The 22,038-nt window shown below is 39.3% G+C and overlaps 1 protein-coding gene across 14 annotated transcripts in view; it reads left to right on the top strand.

The window, feature by feature from the left end:
- Nucleotides 1-22,038, top strand: part of MEF2C (myocyte enhancer factor 2C) — a 160,673-nt gene that overhangs the window by 102,294 nt on the left and 36,341 nt on the right. For 11 of the 14 annotated variants that reach the window (XM_023730092.1, XM_023730094.1, XM_023730096.1 and 8 more), the window contains 2 exons: nucleotides 14,964-15,023; nucleotides 15,167-15,304. In XM_023730092.1, the coding sequence (XP_023585860.1) occupies nucleotides 14,964-15,023; nucleotides 15,167-15,304 (198 nt within the window). Of the gene's footprint in view, nucleotides 1-14,963; nucleotides 15,108-15,166; nucleotides 15,305-22,038 lie in introns of all 14 variants that reach the window. The other 3 variants (XM_012555168.2, XM_023730095.1, XM_004375017.2) reach the window with 2 other exon arrangements.

Below are 22,038 nucleotides of genomic sequence, written 5' to 3'. Positions count from 1 at the left end.
ATGCTGTCTCTCTCTGTCTCTGTCATCTCTCTCTGTTTCTCATCATTCCTTTTCTCCAGCTTTTACTCTCTATATAACATAAAAACCCATTACTGTGGAGTCGATTCCTAATCACAGTGACCATCTCTGTACCTTTCCATTTTTCATTTCTCAAAATTCTCTAGCTTTTGTAGCATCGTATGAAATCCAAGACGATGGAATGTAGAACCTAAGAATATGGTATTACTATCTTTATAATATATGAACTCATAGGAAATGTGATTTTGTGAACTATGAGTTTGTCTAAGTTTTTGGGACCACAGAGCCATCTATGGATAATATTTACAGCATAAGGAAAGAAAATTGGAGTTTATTTGATTTTAAATTAATTTTAATAATACTAGGCTTTGCAAAACATTTATGAAATATATTTTATTTATAAGTAGTCTGGAAGGGAAGATCCCAGTTTGCCGTAATGGAATGCATATTTGGTATTTTCAGAATCTGTTTTGCACATGGCTTGCATTCTCTTTATTTCTAATTATTATACTCAATTCACACATGCCTACACTAATGAGAAAGGACCAGTCACATCAATACTATAAAATAGCAGGAAATACAATGTGAGTCCAGGAGACAGCGACCCCAATAACAAATGAGCCAGGAAACTAGAGGGCAAATCCCTGTGGAAAGTGAAGCTAAGGGTCCTGACTCTGAAATTCTGCTGGCACTTTTGATGTCTGTCCTATAAACACTCTCTTTGGTTATTTTTCTGGCACCAGCTGGAAATAATTGTACTGTTAGGAAAGCAAACAGAGGCTCTTTGATTGATGAACTCAAAATTCACATTAATCTATGGAATTCTAAGGGCCAGGTTCTGTGCTAGGTCCTAGGGATACCAGATAGAAGGCCTGGCCCCTGCCCTCAAGGAGCTTAATCTTGTGTGGAGACACAGGCGGACACACCACCACAGTGCAGTGTGAAGAACTGTGATAGAACCGCAGAGAGGGCTAGTTTAAAATAAAGACAGTCACCAGAATGATGTCAGTGTACTTTGTAAATGCAGCAGAAGCCTAAAAGGAGGACTGAGAGTGACTAACTCCCTGACAGAGAATTTTGAAGCACTTTTCTTTCTAAGCACTTTTTTTTTTAACCCGAAGATCCTTGATTATTGAAAAAAAAAAAAAAAAAGATACAGTCCTATCAAACTTCCTTCCTTTGGAAACCTACCCAGTGCAACACAACTTAATATCCACCATGTCTTACCAATTCACATATTAGGTTTGTGGTTATGAAATAACAGCTGTAGAAGATTAATTAGACTCGACCCTTCCCCTCAAGTAGTTTATAGCGTGATGGGAGGGAAAGAAATAGGTGTAAACCAATATAAACTGATCTGCAGAAGAGAAAGGAGCGGGCATTATAAGTGTGCTGCTGTGTATTTTGGAGATGCAGTCTATGAGACTTTCTTAATGCCTGATGTGATTGTGGGTGGAGGTTTGTTCCCCGACCAGTTAACAACAGCCTACAAACAGAACATCCACTAAAGCAACCTATATGTCGAGGTCAACCCTTCAAGTCTATGAGAAGCCTTTCTTCCCCAGATCTCTGGTTTCCTGCTGGCTGTCTGACCTCTTGTTCACTGGGTAGTGCGTCCCTGGTTTCCTGTCCACAGACCAGGCCTGATGCATGCCTTGGTGTATTCAGTCTACTGGCTTACCTGGCCTGGCCCCTGACTAATGACCAACTCACCTGTTACATATTGGACACTGTTAAGTAAAAAGTTTACCAATGTATTGACCAGTAAAATGAAACCATTAATATTACATTAACCAAGTCCCAGAAGGAATTTTACATCAAAAGAGACAAGTTATAAGAGTAAGGGTAGGGACCAAAGCTGCTAGCCTTTGACAGACATTGCAAAAATTACTAATGCTAAAAGGAGAGAGAGAAGGTTCAGCATTAAAGGGGGGAAAGCTTGATTTCTAACCACTAACTTTTGCTTAATCTTTCTGAGACTCTTTCATGTGTCATCAAGCCTTACTTAGCAGTATTCGCTTGTAGGACACCTGTCCAGAATAGTTAACTCATTTGTTTCAATTGGCCTTTGCTAGTTGCTAAAGTTAGAAAGCCCTCAAGAGACACTTCCTGTCTGCAAGATCTTATAATCTAGAAAATGAGGTAAAAACAAGAATACGAGTAGCAACGATATGAAATAGATGTTAATCACAGAGTTCTGGGGAAGCACTGAAGAGGGACATATTAACTAGGCCACATAACTCTTTCCTTTTATAATTTATATTGTTGTATGAGTTGGCGGGGTGGGTGGGCAAGGCCGGGGAATTGCTAGGAGTTAAAGCTGCATATATAGGGTCACTATGAGTCGGAATTAACTCGACAGCAGTGGGTTTGGTTTTTTTTGGTAAAGCTGCACATACCATGGGATTGCCGTGATTCGGGCAGACTCTATAGCAGCTACCAACATCATCAATAGCGGACCTAGTACTGCTGCCTATGTGTTTTCAGATGCCATTGTAATTCCATTTTAAATAAGAATCTCTGTCTTGTGGCCTTGGATTTCATTATTCTTTCCTTAACAACAGTATTTAGTGAGTGTCATCCATGTACTGAGGGCATTCAAGTTGCTGTGGATGCAGTGGTGAAAAAGACCAAGTTTCTACTCTCATGGAGGCTCTAAGGCATTGAGACTCTTCCCTCCCCTGGCAGCCACCAGTGGCTGTGGATTATATATTGTGCTCTGCTCTCCTAGCGCCTCATTTCTCTCTAATGTGTCAGAGTAGCATGGGTAGCATGTGTAGCATGGGTAGCAGCATGTGTTAACATAATTGCCAACACCAGTCTCTGGGATGGTGTTATGGGTTGAATTGTGTCCCCCTAAAATGTGTATCAACTTGGCTAGGCCATGATTCCCAGTATTGTGTGATTGTCCACCACTTTGTCATCTGATGTGATTTTCCTATGTGTTGTAAATCCTAGCTTTATGATATTAATGAGGCAGGATTAGAGGCAGTTATGTTAATGAGGCAGGACTCAATCTATAAGATTAGGTTGTGTCTTGAGTCAATCTCTTGAGATACAAAACAGAGAAGCGAGCAGAGAGACAGGGGGACCTCATACCACCAAGGAAGCAGTGCCTAGAATAGAGCATGCCCTTTGGACCCGGGGTCCCTGTGCTGAGAAGCTCCTAGACCAGGGGTAGATTGAGGACCAGGAACTTGCCCTAGAACTGACAGAGAGAAAAAGCCTTCCCCTGGAGCTGACATCCTGAATTTGGACTGCTAGCCTCCTAGACTGTAAGAGAATAAATTTTTCTTTGTTAAAGCCATCCACTTGTGGTTATTTCTGTTATAGTAGCACTAGATGACTAAGACAGATGGCATACCACAGGTTCAGGCAAAACCCTCAAAATTAGCATCTAGGCCAGTCTTCACAGGGCATACTAATTGGGGAGGTGGAGTATAAGAGGCCCTCTACCACCATTGCTGTCAAGCCACTATAGAATAACTAAAACCAAAATGAAAAGTTTTAATAGAGAATGGCTTATAGCTGCTCACTGGGGAGCAGACTGATTTACTGGAGAGAGAAACCAATTAGACGAAAAGTTCGAATGTCGGCTATTATGGGGGAAGGACTTGGGGATACCATAAATAAAATCTGTGTCCACAAACCCAGGAATTGGTCCTTGGGAATCTTTCTCCCTGCTATTTAATAAATTGAGGAATAGAAACTAACTTGGTGAAATATTTTTGACACTTTCCTGGACTGAAATCTTTCATAGGTGCATGTTGGTTCTGTGACATAAGACTTGGAAACTACAATGTCAAGGATGAACAGCAAAGAGAGGGTTTCTCTATGAGGCCATGAACATCCCAGGGGAGAAGTGGGCCAGGGTCAAGCCCATTGTAGCTCTTTACCTTTGTTCAGCCTTGGCAGGGCCCACAGTGGAAGAGGGCAGTTAGTGAAGGAAACAGTTTAACTGTCATCTTAGGAGTCCATGGCTGTCTCAAAAATTAAGATTTTGGTATCTTTAGTCCCATCCTCAGGTGTGATCAAAAATTTCAAAACATAAGTCAGTCACTTGCCAACTCCACATCTGTTTGTTTTGTGTTGCCTTATAGACTCTTCTGTGTACACTCTGCTTTTCTGATAAGTTGGTAATGAACTGGAGATCCCAGCTAACAGAGAGTCTTCAAGTTACATCAAGGGTAATGCCCTTGTTTCTGAGTGAAACCCTAGAAATACAGAAAGGCATCTCTTGCTAAGTTTGGTTCTCAAGATGTTTATGTCCTCCTGCTGGTCACACAGTACTTCCATAACCACGGAAGGCTCAGAAGCTGGAAAGGAACAGCCCATCATGCCCAGGGCTCTGAGCAGGTCTAAACATAGAGAAATCCAGCCATTTGTGCTCCAGGGAGAGTAGCCAGCGTCACCTCCATTGTTCCCTCCATTCCCACACGATGAAGTGATGAGATTGCTTTAGCCTACCAGAACTTGTTCTCCTTACATTTTCACAGCAATCTGATTAAAACAAAGAAATAAAGTGGTCATCTTAGCAGACCACCCAACTCATTTCAATTAATCTGTCACTGTCAGAAAGTATAACTGTACAGTTTGTTTGGTTATTCATTTATCCAACAAACAGTTACCAAAAACCGATGTTGAGCCCACGTATGTTATCCAGGTCCTGTGCTAGGGACCAGAGACACTTAATCCTAGTAGAACTCACATCTGGTGGTAAAGCAGGTATATAAAATGATATGTAACTAGTTGCCATCGAGTTGAGTCGACTCATGTCAGCCCATGTGTGTCAGAGTAGAACTGTATTCCATAGAGTTTTCACTGGCTGATTTTTCAGAACTAGATTGACAGGACAGACCTTTCTTCCCAAGTGCCTCTGAGTGGACTTGAACCTCCAACGTTTTAGTTAGCAGCTGAGTGTGATAACCATTTGCACCACCCAGGGAATCCATTTACAACATATTATATTGTATTATATGTAATTACAATTAAAAAAGGTCAAGGACTGTAGGGGTACAGAGAAGGGAGTCCCTAAGTATCTAGGAGAGAGAAGAAAATGCTTCACCAAGGAAGTAATGGGATTAGTAACAGGTGTTCTAGGATGACAAGGTTTGTATAGCAGAGAGGATGAGTAAACAAGGATATTCCAGACATGAATGAATGACACATGTCAAAGCAGTGTTATTAGAGGACATAACCTCTTTTGGGAAATGGTAAGAAGTTCCCCCTTGGCCAAAACACAGGGTTCTGGGGGAGATGAGGCTGGAGAGGCAGGCAGAGGGCTTGCTGTGCAAGCTAGTGAGTGTGGCTTTTGGTAGCCGCCATGATTTATAAGGACAATAGTGATACAGTTAGATTTGCATTTTAATGACACCCTGTCAGTAGTGGAAGGATGATTGACTGGAAAGTAGGGGGTCAGGGAACAAACAGACTGAGGATGGGAGACCAAATAGACAGTAAAAATAGTTGAATCGAGAGGATGGAATGAAGAGTGATTTCTGCTTTTCAGACTTGAACAACTAAGAAAGGGAAAGATGAGAAGGGAATGAATGAGGGAAAGGTTGGACTCAAGAAAATAAAAGGAAAAATAATGTAGAAAAGAGTAAAGGAGCCCTGGTGGCACACTGGTTAAGCACTTGGCTACTAACCAAAAGGTAAGTGGTTTGAACCCACCAGCTGCTCCATGGGCCAAGGACCTGGTGATTTACTCCCATAAAGATTACAGCCTAAGAAGCTGTATGGGACTGTTCTACTGTGTCCTATAGGGTGGCTCTGAGTTGGAAGCAACTCCACGGCAACTGGTTTTTGTAGAGTGTAGGTTACTCTCATTTCAAATGACTGATCATACATTGACTCTTCTTGAATAAAAAGGCTTTTACAACTAGATAAGAGCCTACATGGAAACAAAAATAATGATTTGACCTTACTCTGGTTATCTAAGATAACATATTCTTCTTTTCTTAAAATAAGCCATTAATGGTTTATAAAAGATGCTTCAGAGAGTTATATTTAAAGCATCACTGCCTCAAGATTCTGCTTCTTTGTCCCTGTAACGCATTTGCAAGTAAAATGCCGTAGTCTATAAAGGTTAGTATGTGAAGTTACATTCACATTGTATACTTTAAAAAATTCTGCTTCCTGATCTTTGTTAATTTACTCTTCTCGGGTGTCTCTCAACCTTTATTTTATTTCTAGTTCTGTCTTGTCTTTTCCTTCTTTATTTAAAAAATCCCCAACATCATTCACTCTTCCAAACCATCTGTACAATTTTAGCGTTTATATTCCAGCTATTTATTTTGTATCCCAGCCTTTATTCTCTTAACATGCTTTCCCGAGACTGTTAGGATTTACTGCATGTATTATCATGCATTTCAATCATTATATATTGAAATGTTCCCTTTTCACTTCAAATCTCGTCTGGATTCAGGATGTCAGAAAGTGTTTCATGGCTAAAGTTTGCCAAACTTCCCCATCTCAGTCCTGTTCTAGGCCAGCTTTCTGATGCATGTCTTGTCCAGATTCCAGAAGAGGAGTGGTGGAAGAATCCTTTAAACAGCCAAACCACTGATGCAGCCTGAGGAAGCCTGAATCATCTGATCGGCCCTAGAATCACCCTGATTTTCCATGAATTCCCCTAGGCTAAGGTTGACCCAGGATAAGACCAATGTCACAGCCCAGGAGAATAACGGAGCAGTAGACCAGCATCCAAGAATGGGGACCAAAGGTGAACTTTGTCCAAGAACTTTAAAGCATGCTTATTTCAGATTTATAGTAACTGACTCACCTTCACAAAATTTCCCCATGTGCTTTCCTACATACTTTCTGTTTTTCCTTTGCTAACTCTGAATATTCTGCCTAAAATTCCATTCCCTTTTTTCTCCTTCCGTGCTGAATTCTGTTCCGTTTCTTGCTATTCTTTAAATCACTGAGGTTATTTGCATATTACTTTTTAGCTTTAAAGATTTCTTGAATGCTCAGTTTTTCTGATATTCCATATTTAGACCAACGCGGAGAAAAGCAAACTTGTTGCTGGTGAGTCGACTCTGACTTAACGGTACTCCATGTGTTACAGAGGTTACAGAGTAGAACTGCTCCCTAGGATTTTCTTGGCTGTAATCTTTATGGAAGCAGTTTGCCAGGCCTTTCTTCCTTGGTACCGTGTGCTGGGTGGGTTCAATCCATCAACCTTCAGGCTAGTAGTCAAGTGCAAACTGTTTGCACCACCCAGGGACCTGTATATTTAGACCAATACATCAATTTTTAAGCATTCAATGATACAAAACTCCCAAGTCACAGTTTTATACTTGGTACAAATTATTTTTATACTGCATTGCTTTCTAACTTAAAAACTGTACATTTCAAAAAATAATAAATTTATGACAGTTACTTAAACCCTTGCCATCGAGTCAATTCCAACTCATAGCGACCCTATAGGACAGAGTAGAACTGCCCCATGGAGTTTCTAAGGAGTGGCTGGTGGATTTGAACTACTGACCATTTGGTTAGCAGCTGTAGCACTTAACCACTGCGCCACCAGGATTTCCAACAATCATTTAGGGGGAGTAAAATAATAAGTGGGTTTTAATTAATGTTAACTAATGATACAATGGCGGAAAAGAAATTGCAGTTGGAAAAATACTGGACTGAGATTTCTCTTTCTTCCTCTAGCATGTAAACATCTTTTTGTTCTATTCATTCATCCATTGTGTCAGCCGAATCATTTATTCATGCCACAAACATGTAGTTTGTACCAGGTGCCAGGCCCTGTGCTAGGTTTTGGTAATAAAAGATGACTAGCAAGCAATCCCTAGCATCCAGGAGCTCATGGTTATGGGAAGAAGAGCATGTAAACAAATTAATTAAAGCATCTTTGCATCCAGACAGAGGACCACAGACAGCATCTAACACAGAATAAGCAGTTAATAAAGGTGTATCAAGAAATCTGGGTTCCACTCCCATCTCTACCTCCAACCAAACAGACAACTTCAGTCAAGTCAAGAACCTCTACATTCATTAACACTAAGTGGAAATGCTTGCTTTGTTCATTCAGCAAGCTTCAATTGAGCACCTGTAGTGTGTTAGGCTGTTCTATATACTAAAACTCCAGAAGTGAATAAAGGAAGGTGCTATGTTAAGGACTTCTCAATCTCACAGAGGAGGCAGACACAAAATATCATTAATATGTGGTAAAGCTGTAATAGAAAAATACGTAGAATAAAATGAATGCCTGACGGAGGGAGAAATTAATTCAGCCTGAGTGATTAGAGAAGTCTGCAGAGAGGAGATGATGTGTTAGGTCTGCCTTGAACGATGACTGTCCTCATCCAGGGGGCAAGTACCGGTGGGCTCATTCTGGAAGGAAAGCCCAGCTTGAGCAAGGACATGAGGTATGAAAGAGGATGTTGCTTATGCACTATTATTCCTCCCCTTCCAGAAGGTATGAAGAAGGACCAGATTATTTTTTGTGGTCTCTTCCAAGATTAGTCCAGTTGCCGTGAGTCAATCCTGACTCATGACAACCCCATAAGGTTCAGAGTAGAACTAGGCTCTATAGGGTTTTCAATAGTTGTGATCTTTTGGAAGTAGATCACCAGACCTTTCTTCCGTGGCACCTCCGGGTAGATTTGAACCTTCAACTTTTTGGTAAGTAGCCAATTGCTTAACCATTTGCACCACCCAGGAACTCCAGGACTAGAATACTAGTAATTCTATGCTATCACCATCTGAATGTTTATATGAAATAATTTGTGGCCATTACAAAGCAGTTGGTAGATGTTTCTTTATGTTCGATGCATTAAAAGCCTTTCAAATCTTTAGTATCTTTTATTTTCAGTATTTGAAGACGAAAGAAGAAATATTCAATACAAACAATTCCAAATCCAGTATTTAGATTATCTTTTGAGTAATTGGAAAAAAGTGAAAATCTCTAGCTCTTCCCTGCGAGTAAGAGCTAATATCTGGCTAGAAGAAGCATTAATATTCTAGAGTAAGGCAATATTGTTGATAGGTTTATACTTTCAATTTTTTTAAAAAATTTTACCACAAAAGAATAATTTTTGGTAAAATTCATTTTTTCATACTCTGTATTTCGTATGATTGGCTTGTCTCATTAAAATCTACTTCCTGATTGTACTAAGTTCACGGTATTTTAATGTTTTTTCATTTCTATATTAAGAACATAGAAGAAGAACTAAAGTACAGGAGAAATAGCGCGGGCAGTGCTTACAGTGTTGATTATTTAAACCTATGGAGAAATTTCTTGGCACCTAATCATTTCCCAGCCTAAGTAATCTTAGCCAGAAATCACAAAAGACAATACAATATTATAGGTCAGTTTGGAGCTTTATAGTTTGAATTTGTATTGCCTGCTTTGCTAAAAAAACAACTGCACAGAACAGTATCTGGTGTATGGTAGGTTTCCGACAATTGTTTGCTGAATACAGTTTAAATGAAATAAGTCATTGGTCGCAGTCTTCAAGGTGGCCACTCCCCAGATGCCAAAGGGACTAGAACCAGCAACGTCATGAGTATCAGCACACCAGTGTGGGAGAACGTTTATGAAATAGTCTCAGAAACTTCATTTATAAGCAGTATCCGTTTTAGCTGCACCTCTTATTCCTGTGTGGATTTACTACTTTCTAAAGATTATTCTACCTGTTAAGAGTAGGTGCCTGTCTTCAAAAACAAACAAACAAACAAACCCATTGCTGTTGAGTTGATTCCAAGTCATAGCAACTGTATAGACCATACAGGACAGAGTAGAACTGCCCCATAGGGTTTCCAAAGAGCAGCTGGTGGATTCAAACTTTCAACCTTTTGGTCAGCAGCCAAGCTTTTTAACCACTGTGCCAACAGGGCTCCTTTAGGATCAGAGGAAAGGAAGTTACTTTTTCTAAGTTGTTTTATTCCTGGCTTTTTTGTTAGCACAACAATCAGCAACTAATAGTAATAATTCTAGTATGTGTTTTCTTGACAAATCAGCAGTCCAAAGTAAGGATAACACTAGCAATGCAAGAAAGGGTGAATTTTTTTGGATTTCAACCAAGATTAATAAGGGTATTTCTGAGTTTTTCAGAAAGGGATTTGAAATTTCTGTTATACAGTGGGTAGGCACAAAAAAAATGATGAAAATATACATTCTAGAGAACTGAGGCTGCAGATATAGAAAGGAATTGAGTGGTTGGAAATTTTTAATTTGTGATGGGTGTTCTCTGAAAGAAATTGAACTTTACTTAGGTAGAATTCATATAAAATATATAGCTTCATGTAATTGAAAAAGAGCAAGGAAATTATTAAGAAGGGGAAACTAGTTTTAACTACTGTATGTGGAAGGATCCCTCGTGGTGCAATGGCTAAGCTCTCAGCTGCTAACCGAAAGGTTGGCAGTTCAAGCCCACCAGCTGCTCAATGGGAGAAAGATGTGACAGTCTGCTTCCAAAAAGATTTACAGCCTTGGAAACCCTATGAGGCAGTTCTACTCTGTACTATAGGATCACAATTAGTTGGAATTCAACTCAATGGCAGTGGGTTTGGTTTGGTTTTATGTGGAAAGGATTTTCTAGTTGATAACATAATGCTTAAGACCAGGAATGAGAACTCCATGTGGCATTTTTTTTTTCATTTATATTCCTTCCAGTAATGAAACAGAATCTGTTCCCCTACATCTATTTCATTAGAATTTTTGAAGCACCTGTCAGCTATCATCATCAGTTTGTACATATTTCAAGTTTTTCTGATGAACAAATGTAATAACACAGGGTCCATATGTCCACGTGTCTGGGAGGGGAAATTCCACGTGGTTTTTAAGTTACCTGTCTGGACTCCTTTTCCCATTTACTGTATGGGATATGTCACATTCTGTCAGTCTAATTATTTCTCTAAGAAGCAGCTGTTCTCAGCTCACTGTATGACAATTGCTGCCTTGTGAAAACATCCCAGAAGCCTCTGCAGTCCATTGATCTACCCCAAAAGCGTCACTCTCACCCAGAAAGGTGACTTCGGTATACAGGTTTACTCAAGATTTACAGAGTTCTCTGAGTGAAGAGTTTCTTTAGATATACAGAAAGAGAAGCTGGTGATTTCAGTAGATCTCTTGCCTTATCTTAACATACAGAATAAATCTTTTCAAAACATAGTCATCTGAGAGACACTTATATATGTCCAGGACTGTAGCCTCTGCAAAAGAATAATGATTTAAGTGCCTACAATACCTGACCAGTAAAACTTGTAAAAGATTAGAAGAGCTTTCAAAGGCCAGCAGCAGGGATTTTGATTTTGCTAGAAAAAGGCCTGAAGGAATAATGCTTATTTATTCATTTAGTAATCTCTTCAGTTTATATCGAATGTTCATTACTGTGATAGAGACAGACTTGGCTGGATCTAACTGTAATCCCTTTGTCATCATTAAACAGCTGTAGATTTTTAATATAATGAAGATAGAACTGTTCTTATAGTTCCACATTCACACTGTGGTATTCAAGCTTGTGCCATCACTCCCATTTTCAGAGCTTTGTAATTCTACCATAATCATTTGTTCTTGGCAGAAACATGTTATACAAGCCCTCTGCTGAAGATAATATTTTTGAACATTTTTTCAATGTTCTGATTATGTGATTATGGGAATTTGGAATCCAATATTAATTTGCTCTTGGGTTTTGTGTTTGTATATCTAGAAATGCTCGTTCTTTAAATAACACAGTTTAACTTGAAGTAAGACAAGAGTGTATCTTAACTGGCAGGGATATTTCGTTACTTAATGGTGATATTCTTTACAGAATAAAGTAGTCAGAAGGAGTTTATTAGAAGAAAATGAGCCACTGTTGTTGTTTTTTCCCCCTGATCTTTGCCATTTCCTTTGTGACTTCACACCACCTCTTTTGTCTGCTTAATGGTTGATACAATTCTTCAGGTACAAAGTGAGCTGTTGATGTAATTGATTTCTCAGTCCCTAGACTGCTAAGTGTTTCACTGACTAATAGGCATTTCCACTCTGAATAAAATTTGACATCTAAGAAGTATTGATATTTTAGTCATATTTTCATACTTAAAATTTTCCCAAAGCCTAATTTTTAAAAACTTCTAATTTATTTCACGGTTCAGTTTATTAAACCATTTGTCGGTGAGTTGATTCTGACTTATGACGACCTCATGTGTATCAGAGTAGAACTGTGCTCCGTAGGGTTTTCAGTGGCTGATTTTTCAGAAGTAGATTACCAGGCCTTTCTTCCGAGACACCTCTGGGTGTACTCAAATCGCCAGCCTTTCAGTTAGCAGCCAAGTATGTCAACTGTTTGAACCACCCAGGGACTCCTCAGTCTACTACTGTGGTTGAATATGAGTGAAAGGGATCTAGTCCACACACACACACACACACACACACACACACACACACACACACACACACTTCACAGATGTGAAAACTTGGACAAGAGAAAGGCAGACCCCATTTTCTTGTAGCAGGAGGAGAAGACACATTGCCTGATGCTTGGGCCCTAGTCTTGTCTACACTGGTTTGAAACTGGACATAAGGTTTCCCTAAAATCTTCATGGGAGATCTATGAGAGATAATGAGTTAATATTTGTAGAGATCTTTCAATAAAGTGTAATTGATGTTTGAATTTTTATAAGCCAAACACAATATCTGCCCCCAAAAGCTTTGTAAGAATATTTAGCACACATGCATGTGCCAGATGGATTGTAATGACAGTTGATAGGCCTCTCCTAACCCTTTCATTCTGTTGTCAAAAATCTGCACATCAAAACAACTATAATTTTTACAATAAGATTTATTGCATAAAAAATTTGGGAACACATTAAAAAAATCTACCTAGATAAGACTATAAATTAATATTATATAAGACTTTAAAAGTTTATGTAAGATTGTTTTAACATGCTTTATAGAAGTTTAGACAAATACATTTTGAAAAATATCAGATAATATTTTCATGTTCTTACATATTCTCTACATAATTCTTATGAAAAACAATTGTGGTGTATGATGCAAGACACTCAGAAATCATTCTTAAAAGCTCAAGGACATGCAGAGATCAAAGCAAAAACATATCATAATACAAGTAGTTATCATCCAGAAGAATGCTCCTGTGGTTGAGATAATGCTAACAAAAGATTTAAAAACGTAGGAAGTTAAGTAAGCCAGTAAAATTATTATTATAATGTATTGTGACATCTTTTATAGTATTATTGTAGGAATCCTCTAGAAATACTTAGTCTGATTGAAAATGATGCCTGTAGATCCATGATAGGGAGCCAGGTGGCCCCACCAATTATAAATTCCCCAAGATTGTAAACGTATATTTTATCATCTTGTGTCAAAATATTCATTTTAATATTCAAACATTTTACCACATAATAAGCTGTAACCATATGTTTATTTGTTATATTATACCACTATAACATTAATAAATATTTACAGAGCTGCGGTGCATCATAGATGTATTAGAAATGGTAGCTCTCTTAGTTTGATTTTAAGTGAAAATCATCAGTGCCCCAGAAACTAATTTTAAATGATGTTACACTTGTTACACATTGATAAGATAAGAACCAAGGAGCTTAAATTTTTAAGAATGACACCCCCTTTTTAATTCATGTTGTTTTATTTATTTTCCCCAATTGCATGAATTAAAGATGGAGTGTTATCTCAGCTTTGAATTCCTTAGCTTGATGTTGCAGCTTTTGCTTTATTTGTATGTGAATTCTGTCTTTAATAAAGATGAGCTCTGCTGAACTTGCCATTAATGAGAGGCACTTTGTTACACATCTCTTTAGACAACAATTTGGGGTAGTACCGGGAAGATTCAGAAATGTTGCTAGTCTGTTAATAATTAACATGGCAAGCTTTGTGATTAATAAGAAGTTTTATGATCTATAAAACTTAAAGTATCTCCATAAATTAGATTGTGTACAATTAAATTGACAACCATTAGTTTAAAAAAAAAAAGAAAGTAAAACTTAGGACTCCTGACTCATACTTTTTCTAGCTGTTATGGCGTTACATTAGTATTTATCCTTCTGTGACAGCTGAGACTAGACCAGACCTACCTTCAGGAGGCAGGAGGTTCAAGATAAGGTACTGACTGTTCACTTTCATGTGTCAGGAGACAGTTTCCAGGTGATTCCTACTCAGCTGAAACCAGGAGGAACTTTTGCTAGTTGGGTCGTTGGTGCCTTCGTTACCTATTTTCAGTATTCTTTGGCTTCATTGCTAAGCTCATGATAATGAAGCCCTAAGCTCAGCTGTTTTGACTTTTCTTTCAGCCTATGTTTAGGCAGATATCTTCTCAGTATGATAAATTTCAGTATGAATTTTCACGAAACGTAAAACTCTAGACAGACTAAACAACAGTAATTCTCCCAATGAGTGTAGTATCTGAACATTCTTAATCGGCGTTGGGTGAGCATGTTAGCTAGGTCCTCTTACCTCCTTTTGCTGTCAAGTGCACATCAGAATGGGGTCGCGGGACACCTTCGTGCCAACCATTGTGTTCAGTTCAAATCAGGGACGTGTTTTCAACATTTCTGCTTTTGTCATGATCACAGGTTCTGAATTCATTGTGAAATGTCCTGACTTCTAATTTTTCTGTGGAAAGATAAGAGTGTTGCAATTTGCCTCATTCATTGTGCTCTGCGGCAGTTGTCTCTCACCAGATCTCAGAAGCACATATGAACTCCCTATCACGAAACTGCCACCCTCGTACCCTCTTTGTTCATTGACTTAATTTAGTTGCAGAAAGAATATTTCCCTTAATATTTAATTTATTTAATGAGATGCTATTGAAATGACTCAGTTTCTCTCTTTGCTTTCTTTAATGTAATATAGCATATGTAATAACAACCTGAAGTACTGGACAGCTTGAACTTCTGTAACACCCCTGAATGTCTCTTACAGCCTTTGTCTAGGTTTGAACTTTCCAAATTATGTATTTCAGACGTTGAGAAAGAAGGGCCTTAATGGCTGTGACAGTCCAGACCCTGATGCAGACGATTCAGTAGGTCACAGCCCTGAGTCTGAGGACAAGTACAGGAAAATTAACGAAGATATTGATCTAATGATCAGCAGGCAAAGATTGTGTGTAAGTACTCAGCACACCCTTCATTTTTTTTACTCTTGGTATTTCTCTGAACCTGGCAGGCATTGAACAAGAAAGAAAACAAAGGCTGTGAAAGCCCCGATCCTGACTCCTCTTATGCACTCACCCCACGCACTGAAGAAAAATACAAAAAAATTAATGAAGAATTTGATAATATGATCAAGAGTCATAAAATTCCTGTAAGTACCAAAGGTAGATGGCTGGTCTGCTGATAACTGCTGCAGTAACATACCTTAACCCTTTCAGTGATGGCTTTCTCTAAGAAGCACTGGAAAGTCAAACAAAATAGCCATCTCACCCTACAGGCAGTTCATTTAAAAAGCAATCCCTAGGGATGCTTAAATTAAGTAGTCTAAAAGAGTCGCCATCATGAAGTGCATTCTGAGGTAGAAAATTCACAGGAGAAAGAGGAACAGAGTATGTGACACACCCTGAATTTACACAATTGTTTAAATGCACAGTCCACATGAATGACAGTACTAGAATCTCCATCTGAACACTAGAATCTCCTTCGAATAGGTTCCAAGAGTCACTGTTTAATATATATATATATATATATATATATATACATATATACACACATATAGTCCTGAGACCAGACACAGAAGTAGAACTGAAATTCTCTCATGTAAGCTGAGAGTCATCCCCTAAATAAAAGCTCGTTTCTGAATGAAACTTCAGCCCCCTCCCTGTCCATGCAATTTCACAACAGCACTGAAGGGTTAAAGCTAATGCTCGCTGCAGGGAAACAGACTGCATGAAAACCTAATGGTAAGATTTCAACATGTTTGTGTGTTGGGGTGATTTTAAAGGTTTATCAGAATATTTGCTTTGCCTACAAGCAACATTTTCCATGCTTTAACTTTTGGCTAAATTTTGTCTTAACCAAGTCAAAAAAAAAAAAATTTTCTAACAGTCGGTCATATGCCTTGCCAGATATTTAAGAGAAATAACTCTGCATGTATTATTTTGTTTGCCCACCTATACAGAGAAAAAACTACATACCCTTCATTATATTCTGTCACCAATCAAACGATGTTAATTTTGTGACATAAAGTGTAAAACTGTTTTCTGAATAGTCAATGTTAGTGTCTGAAGCCTCATTGTACATAAGCTCCTTAGGAAGTAATTAATTCCTTTCCAAAAAAAAAAGAGTGTTTTTTGTAAGTTAGCAAAACAGCCTAAACCTGAGGACTGAGAGAAAGACTCTGCAGTGAAAATGTGCTTTGCAATGACAAGTGCAGCTATTTGGGGACGAAAGCTCTAACTCAGTCCACGACTGAACTCAAAAGATAAATTAATGTTTTACAGTTAGTAGGTACACAATCAACCTGTATTGAATTAAACTGAAACTTTAAAACTTATTTTTAAAAAATATATGCGTAATTCAGCTTTCTGTCTTCATAAATATGCGTCTGCCTCCTTTGTTACGTGAAATCATGCCAGAAGTAGAGCTTTTGTTGAATCAGAATTATTAATACACTGTATCTTGAGGAAAAGCTGTTGTTAGGTGCTGTTGAGTCAGTTCCAACTCATAGTGACCCTATGTACGACAGAACAAAAACACTGCCCAGTCCTGCACCATCCTCACGACCTTTACTGTGTTACAGCCCATAGTTGCAAGCCACTGTGTCAGTCCATCTCATCAGCGGTCTTCCTCTTTTTCGTTAACCCTCTACTTTACCAAGCATGATGTCCTTTTCCAGGTACTGGTCCCTCCTGACAACATGTCCAAAGTATGTGAGACGTAGTCTTGCCATCCTCATTTCTAACAGCATTCTGGCTATACCTCTTCCAAGACAAATTTATTTGTTCTTCTGGCAGTCCATGGTATATTCAATATTCTTCGCCAACACTATAATTTAGAGGCATCAGTTCTTCTTCGGTCTTCCTTATTCATTGTTCAGCTTTTGCATGTGTATGAGGCGGTTGAAAATACCATGGCTTAGGCCAGGCACACCTTAGTCCCCAAAGCGATGTCTGTGCTTTTTAACACTTTAAAGAGGTCTTTTGCAGCACATTTGCCCAATGCAATATGTCATTTGATTTCTTGACTGCTGCTTCCATGGGCATAGATTGTGGATCCAAGTAAAATGAAATCCTTGATGACTTCAATATTTCCTGTTTATCACGATGTTGCTTTTTGGTCCAGTTGTGAGGATTTTTGTTTTCTTTATGTTGAGGTGTAATCCGTACTGAAGGCTGTAGAATTTGATCTTTATCAGTAAGTGCTTCAAGTCCCCTTCACTTTGAGCAAACAAGATTGTGTCATCTGCATATTGCAGATTGTTAATGAATCTTCCTCCAATCCTGATGCCCCATTCTTCGTCATATAATCCAGCTTCTCAGATTATTTGGTAAGTGTATAGATTGAATAAATACGGTGAAACAATGCAACTCTGACCCACACCTTTCCTGATTTTAAACCATGAGGGAAAGCTAAGTGCTGTGAATTCTTAAAGGTTTCATCAAACCGAGTACTACATGCAGCACATTCACCATGAGCACTTTATCAAATGTAATATTTCCTATTATATGCAGCAATGCATACTTGTTATCCCCAGAATTCTTAAATGGTAAAGTACCCATTGGGATTTTATCTTGCCCAAAAGAAGGAAAAAAAACAGCTCCTCTGAGCTAATTTTTAGTTCTGATAATCTGAGTTTCTCTTGCTATGTAATACACTAGTTAGGAGATTCTCTACATGGAGGTCTGTGAATGTAGGATTTTAAGGTGAAAGCCCTTACGTATCTCAGGTAGGAGGAATCCCGCCCTTGCACATTAGCAAAAGGGCAAATATATACAATACTGCTGATCACTCTTGCATGGAATCAACCCCAAATGTGGGCGGAGCTTTCACCCCCAGATTGCTGGAGGAGCGCCCATATTCGCACATTAGATAATTACCCCCATGCTTTCCAGAAAAGAGGTGTGATGCATACCTGGATTCCCTCACAGTATTTTACTCTGTCATGTAAAGAGTTCAAACTCAAGAAACATGATTTCTTAAGAGGTGCAGCGCTGTGTGGTAGAAGATGAAACCACATTAGAGTGCCCAGGCCGAGCTGGGAGAAGGAGCCACACAGCTCCTCGCCGTGCCCTCAGAGTCTTCATTTCATCAGTAAGTGCTTCAGTCTCCACGATGAAAAGCCCAGTTTTTGCACATTGCTTTCAGTTGCTGGAAGTAAATTTTGTTGAAAGTTTCCACAGCTGCTAAAACATTTACAGCAGGGCAAGGACACTCTGCCCTTTGTGTGGAAGAGAGTGTCTCCACCTCTTTAAAAACATTGCAAGATTATTTTTCTGTTGCAAAGATCCAGTTTAGAGAGTTTCCTTTTTAAAATAGAAAATTTAATATTGCAGTCACCTGTTTGCATAATATAATTTATACCCATATTCCTCAATTACGTGAAATAATTCATGGATGATTTGGAATCATGTCAACCAGCATTTCCTCATGCGTGGTTTGCCATGCATGGTTCACGTTGGGCTTCACAGCAAGAAAAAACAGCTCCGTTTGAGGAACCAGGAATTAGGAAATAGGCTGAAGGAAGGAGCAGCAGATGCAAGACTGAGAGTGAGCAGGAAGAGAGGAAGTGGAAAGGAAGAGTGTATATATTCTTCAAAATAACAGGACTGTGAGGAGAGAGAAATAATGCTGTAACTAGAATAGAAGGAGGAGTTAAAATGAAAAGCACTTGAGATTATTTGTACAGAGAAGGAAGCCTTGAAGAAAGGAAAACATTGAAAATATAGATGCAATGGGGATGAAATGGAGAAAGCACCTCAAGGACCAAGAATGAGGAGAGAGATGGGATGTAAACAGGAAGGAGCTGCAGATGGGCCCAAGCACAATTAAGGAGCTAGGTGGATAGAGTGAAATTGAGCCGGGGGTGGGGTGGGGGGGACCACCTAAAACAAACAAAAAAAGCAAATCCATTGCAGTCAAGTTAATTCCAACTCATGGTGACCCGAGATGTTACAGACTAGAACTGCTCCATAGGGTTTTCTTGGCTGTAATCTTTACAGAAGCAGTTTGCCAGGCCTTTCTTCCACAGAGCAGCTGGGTAGGTTAGAACACCAACCTTTCGGTTAGTAGTCAGTCGCAAATTGCTCGCACCACTCAGGCTCAGGGGGCCAACTAGTAGTCTCTACTTTTTATATTTAATTTTACTTCTGTAGGAGAGAGGGGATTGGGTGCTTGAAAGAGGACTTGAGAAGGATGAAGGTTTGGAAGTTGGGAAGAACTGGAGATGGAGAGGGAAGGAGCGAGTGTAGGCCCGAGAGTTGTAGGCAGCCTTGAGGACGTTTGGGTATCAGAAATTGGTAGTTGTCAGAGTTGTGCGATTGTTTTCTGTGCCAGTGGTCTACAGCCTGGTAATGATTGTTCAGAAGTTAAGGGTGTCATTAGTGGTGAAGAAAGGGATTCAGTTCAGTCATTCACATCAAATAAAAGACAGCTCATTAACTAAAAATATATTATTAAAAATATTTGATTTGACTTTTTATTGGACTTTTCCTCGTGGTAAGTTTGGGAAAATCGTGGGTTTTGGATAAGAGTTCAGATACCTTTCTAACCACGATGACTCCTAACTGTAATGACTCACTTCAGTAACCATGATTACTTTGTTCAGGGATAGACATTAACATCCTTTTACCTATCGTACCTGTATCTCTTTAAAGCCAGGGCCAGCTTCATGGGCACAAGACCTGTGCAGTTGCACAGGGCCCTGCTCTCAGTGGGCCCATACTTGGTTCAATGCTCTGTTGTCACCATCTTGGAATTCTTAATAATTTTTAACACAGGGCCCCACGTTTTCATTTTGCACTGGGCCTTGCAAATTATATAGCCAGCCCTGCCTACAGCATTTTATTTAATCACCCCATATTCCTTCTCCTTTCTCTCTTGAGTGTTCCAAAGATTTGGAGCCTGGCTCTGAGACCTTTGCAAGTGTGGAATTTTTAACTAGTTCTTGGCTTCCGTTTTTTAGGAAACAAAATTAGTTTAGATACTTTCACAGTTCCTAATTTTGAAAAGGCAAGAAGAAAATGAGCAACACGAATTTCTTGTTAACATTTATACGTTATTATAGTCCCTTTAAGGAGCCCTGGCGGTGCAATGGTTAAGCACTCAGCTGCTAACTGAAAAGTCAGCAATTCAAACCCACCAGCGGCTCTGAGGGAGAAAGACCTGGTGATCTCCTTCCCTAAAGATTACAGCCAAGAAAACAGTAAGAGGCAGTTCTCCTATGTCACATGGGGTTGCTGTGAGTCAGAATCGACTCATCAGCCCCCACCAATAACAGGGTAGTCCCTTTGCATTCACAGAAATGTTTAGAGCCATTTGGTCTCTTTATGGATGCAACCACTTCATTTCTCACCTAAGGAAATTGAGATCAAAGGAAATTAGATGACCTGCCTCGTTAATTGACAATTTATTGCACAGCCTGGACTTTGACTGGGATTTCTGATATAAAAGGTGATGTTCTTTCTGATTTGCTAAGATATCTTCTCTGTGTGATCATTCTTTAAACTTATTGCTTTCAAAATTATTATGGCTAGTTTATGATATTGATAAGAAAATAAAGCAAGAGGTAGAGAGAATGCAAAGAATATTAGCATATTTTATGAATTCTAAATTTTTGATGTATACTCTGATATCAGAATTATATGACTGCTGTGTAGCCAGTCGCAAGTCAGTTTTATAATAATCATCACCAAATTATCTACAGTTCAGAACACTGGAAACTAAGTAATTTTGGGGGGTGACAGTCGGAGGAAGGGAGTAAAAGTAGAGACTTTCACCAAACTGGTTAGAATGGTTAAGAAATCATTGCATGATTATTAATAATTCTCTTTATTTTGGTTGTGCACGTATTTACCCAACGGAAAAGATGAGTTTTGCTCCCTAATGAGATATGGTCAATATTCTGTAGAATATTCAGAGGAGAAGTAGTTTTACAGGGGATTGCACTAAGCAAGGAGCCCAGTCGGCAAATCCCTCCTTCATTGCTAACTGCATGGTAAAGATCAGCATGAATCTAATTCCCAACTGGAAATAGATCCAGTCCTCACCTTCCCACTTCTCCATCCTCCTCATAAGCCGCTCGAAGCAGCCCTCTCTTATCCCCAGCTACCAGGGTCTAGGTCAGTAGGGTACAGCCACAAGTCTAGGGGTCCACATGACTCTCTCCACTTCAGACCAGCCAGCCCTCTCTCTGTCATCCCTGGCCACCGTAGGCCAGGTCAGCAGGCATTGGCTGATAGCTCAGAAATCCACGTGATTCTCTCCGATTCAGACCAGCTGGCCTTTTCTCTGAACTTAGCCACCCCAAGTTAGGTCACCGGACACAAGTTAAAAGGACACAGTCCTTCAGACTGCCAAATAGGTGGACATCAGGCCCTGCCTGGCTCTCACTGCCCCTTTGGGTTCCTTAATTCCCTGAGTGACTCGCAGAATTCAAAAGAGTATCTGTACTTACAGCAGAGCCCTTGTGGCACAGTGGTTAAGAACTCAGCTGCTAAACAAAAAGTTGGCAGTTCGAATCCACCAGCTACTCCTTGGAAAACCTATGGGGCAGTTCTTCTCTGTCCTGTAGGGTCGCTGTGGGTTGGAATCTACTCAACGGCAATGAGTTTGGTTTTTTGGGGTGGACTTACAGCTACTGATTTATTATAACCAGAAAGTAAACAAACAAAGAGGCAGAGAGGATAAAGTACAGGAGTGGTCCCAGCATGGGCCTCTCTCTCCGGTACATGGATGTCTTTCTCTAATCAGGAAGCCCAAGAACTTCGGTATTCAAAGCCTTTTATTGGCTTTATTTCATAGTCATAATTGGAGCCTCGTTGCATAGTCATGATCTAATCAATCACTGTCTATGCATGATTAATTGAATCATGCCTCACTGCCTTT

This window comes from Trichechus manatus, unplaced genomic scaffold (genome assembly GCF_000243295.1).
Source record: "Trichechus manatus latirostris isolate Lorelei unplaced genomic scaffold, TriManLat1.0 scaffold00032, whole genome shotgun sequence".
NCBI lineage: Eukaryota > Metazoa > Chordata > Mammalia > Sirenia > Trichechidae > Trichechus > Trichechus manatus.
The sequence above is the reverse complement of the archived record's forward strand: the minus strand, read 5'-3'. Positions and strand labels throughout refer to the sequence as shown.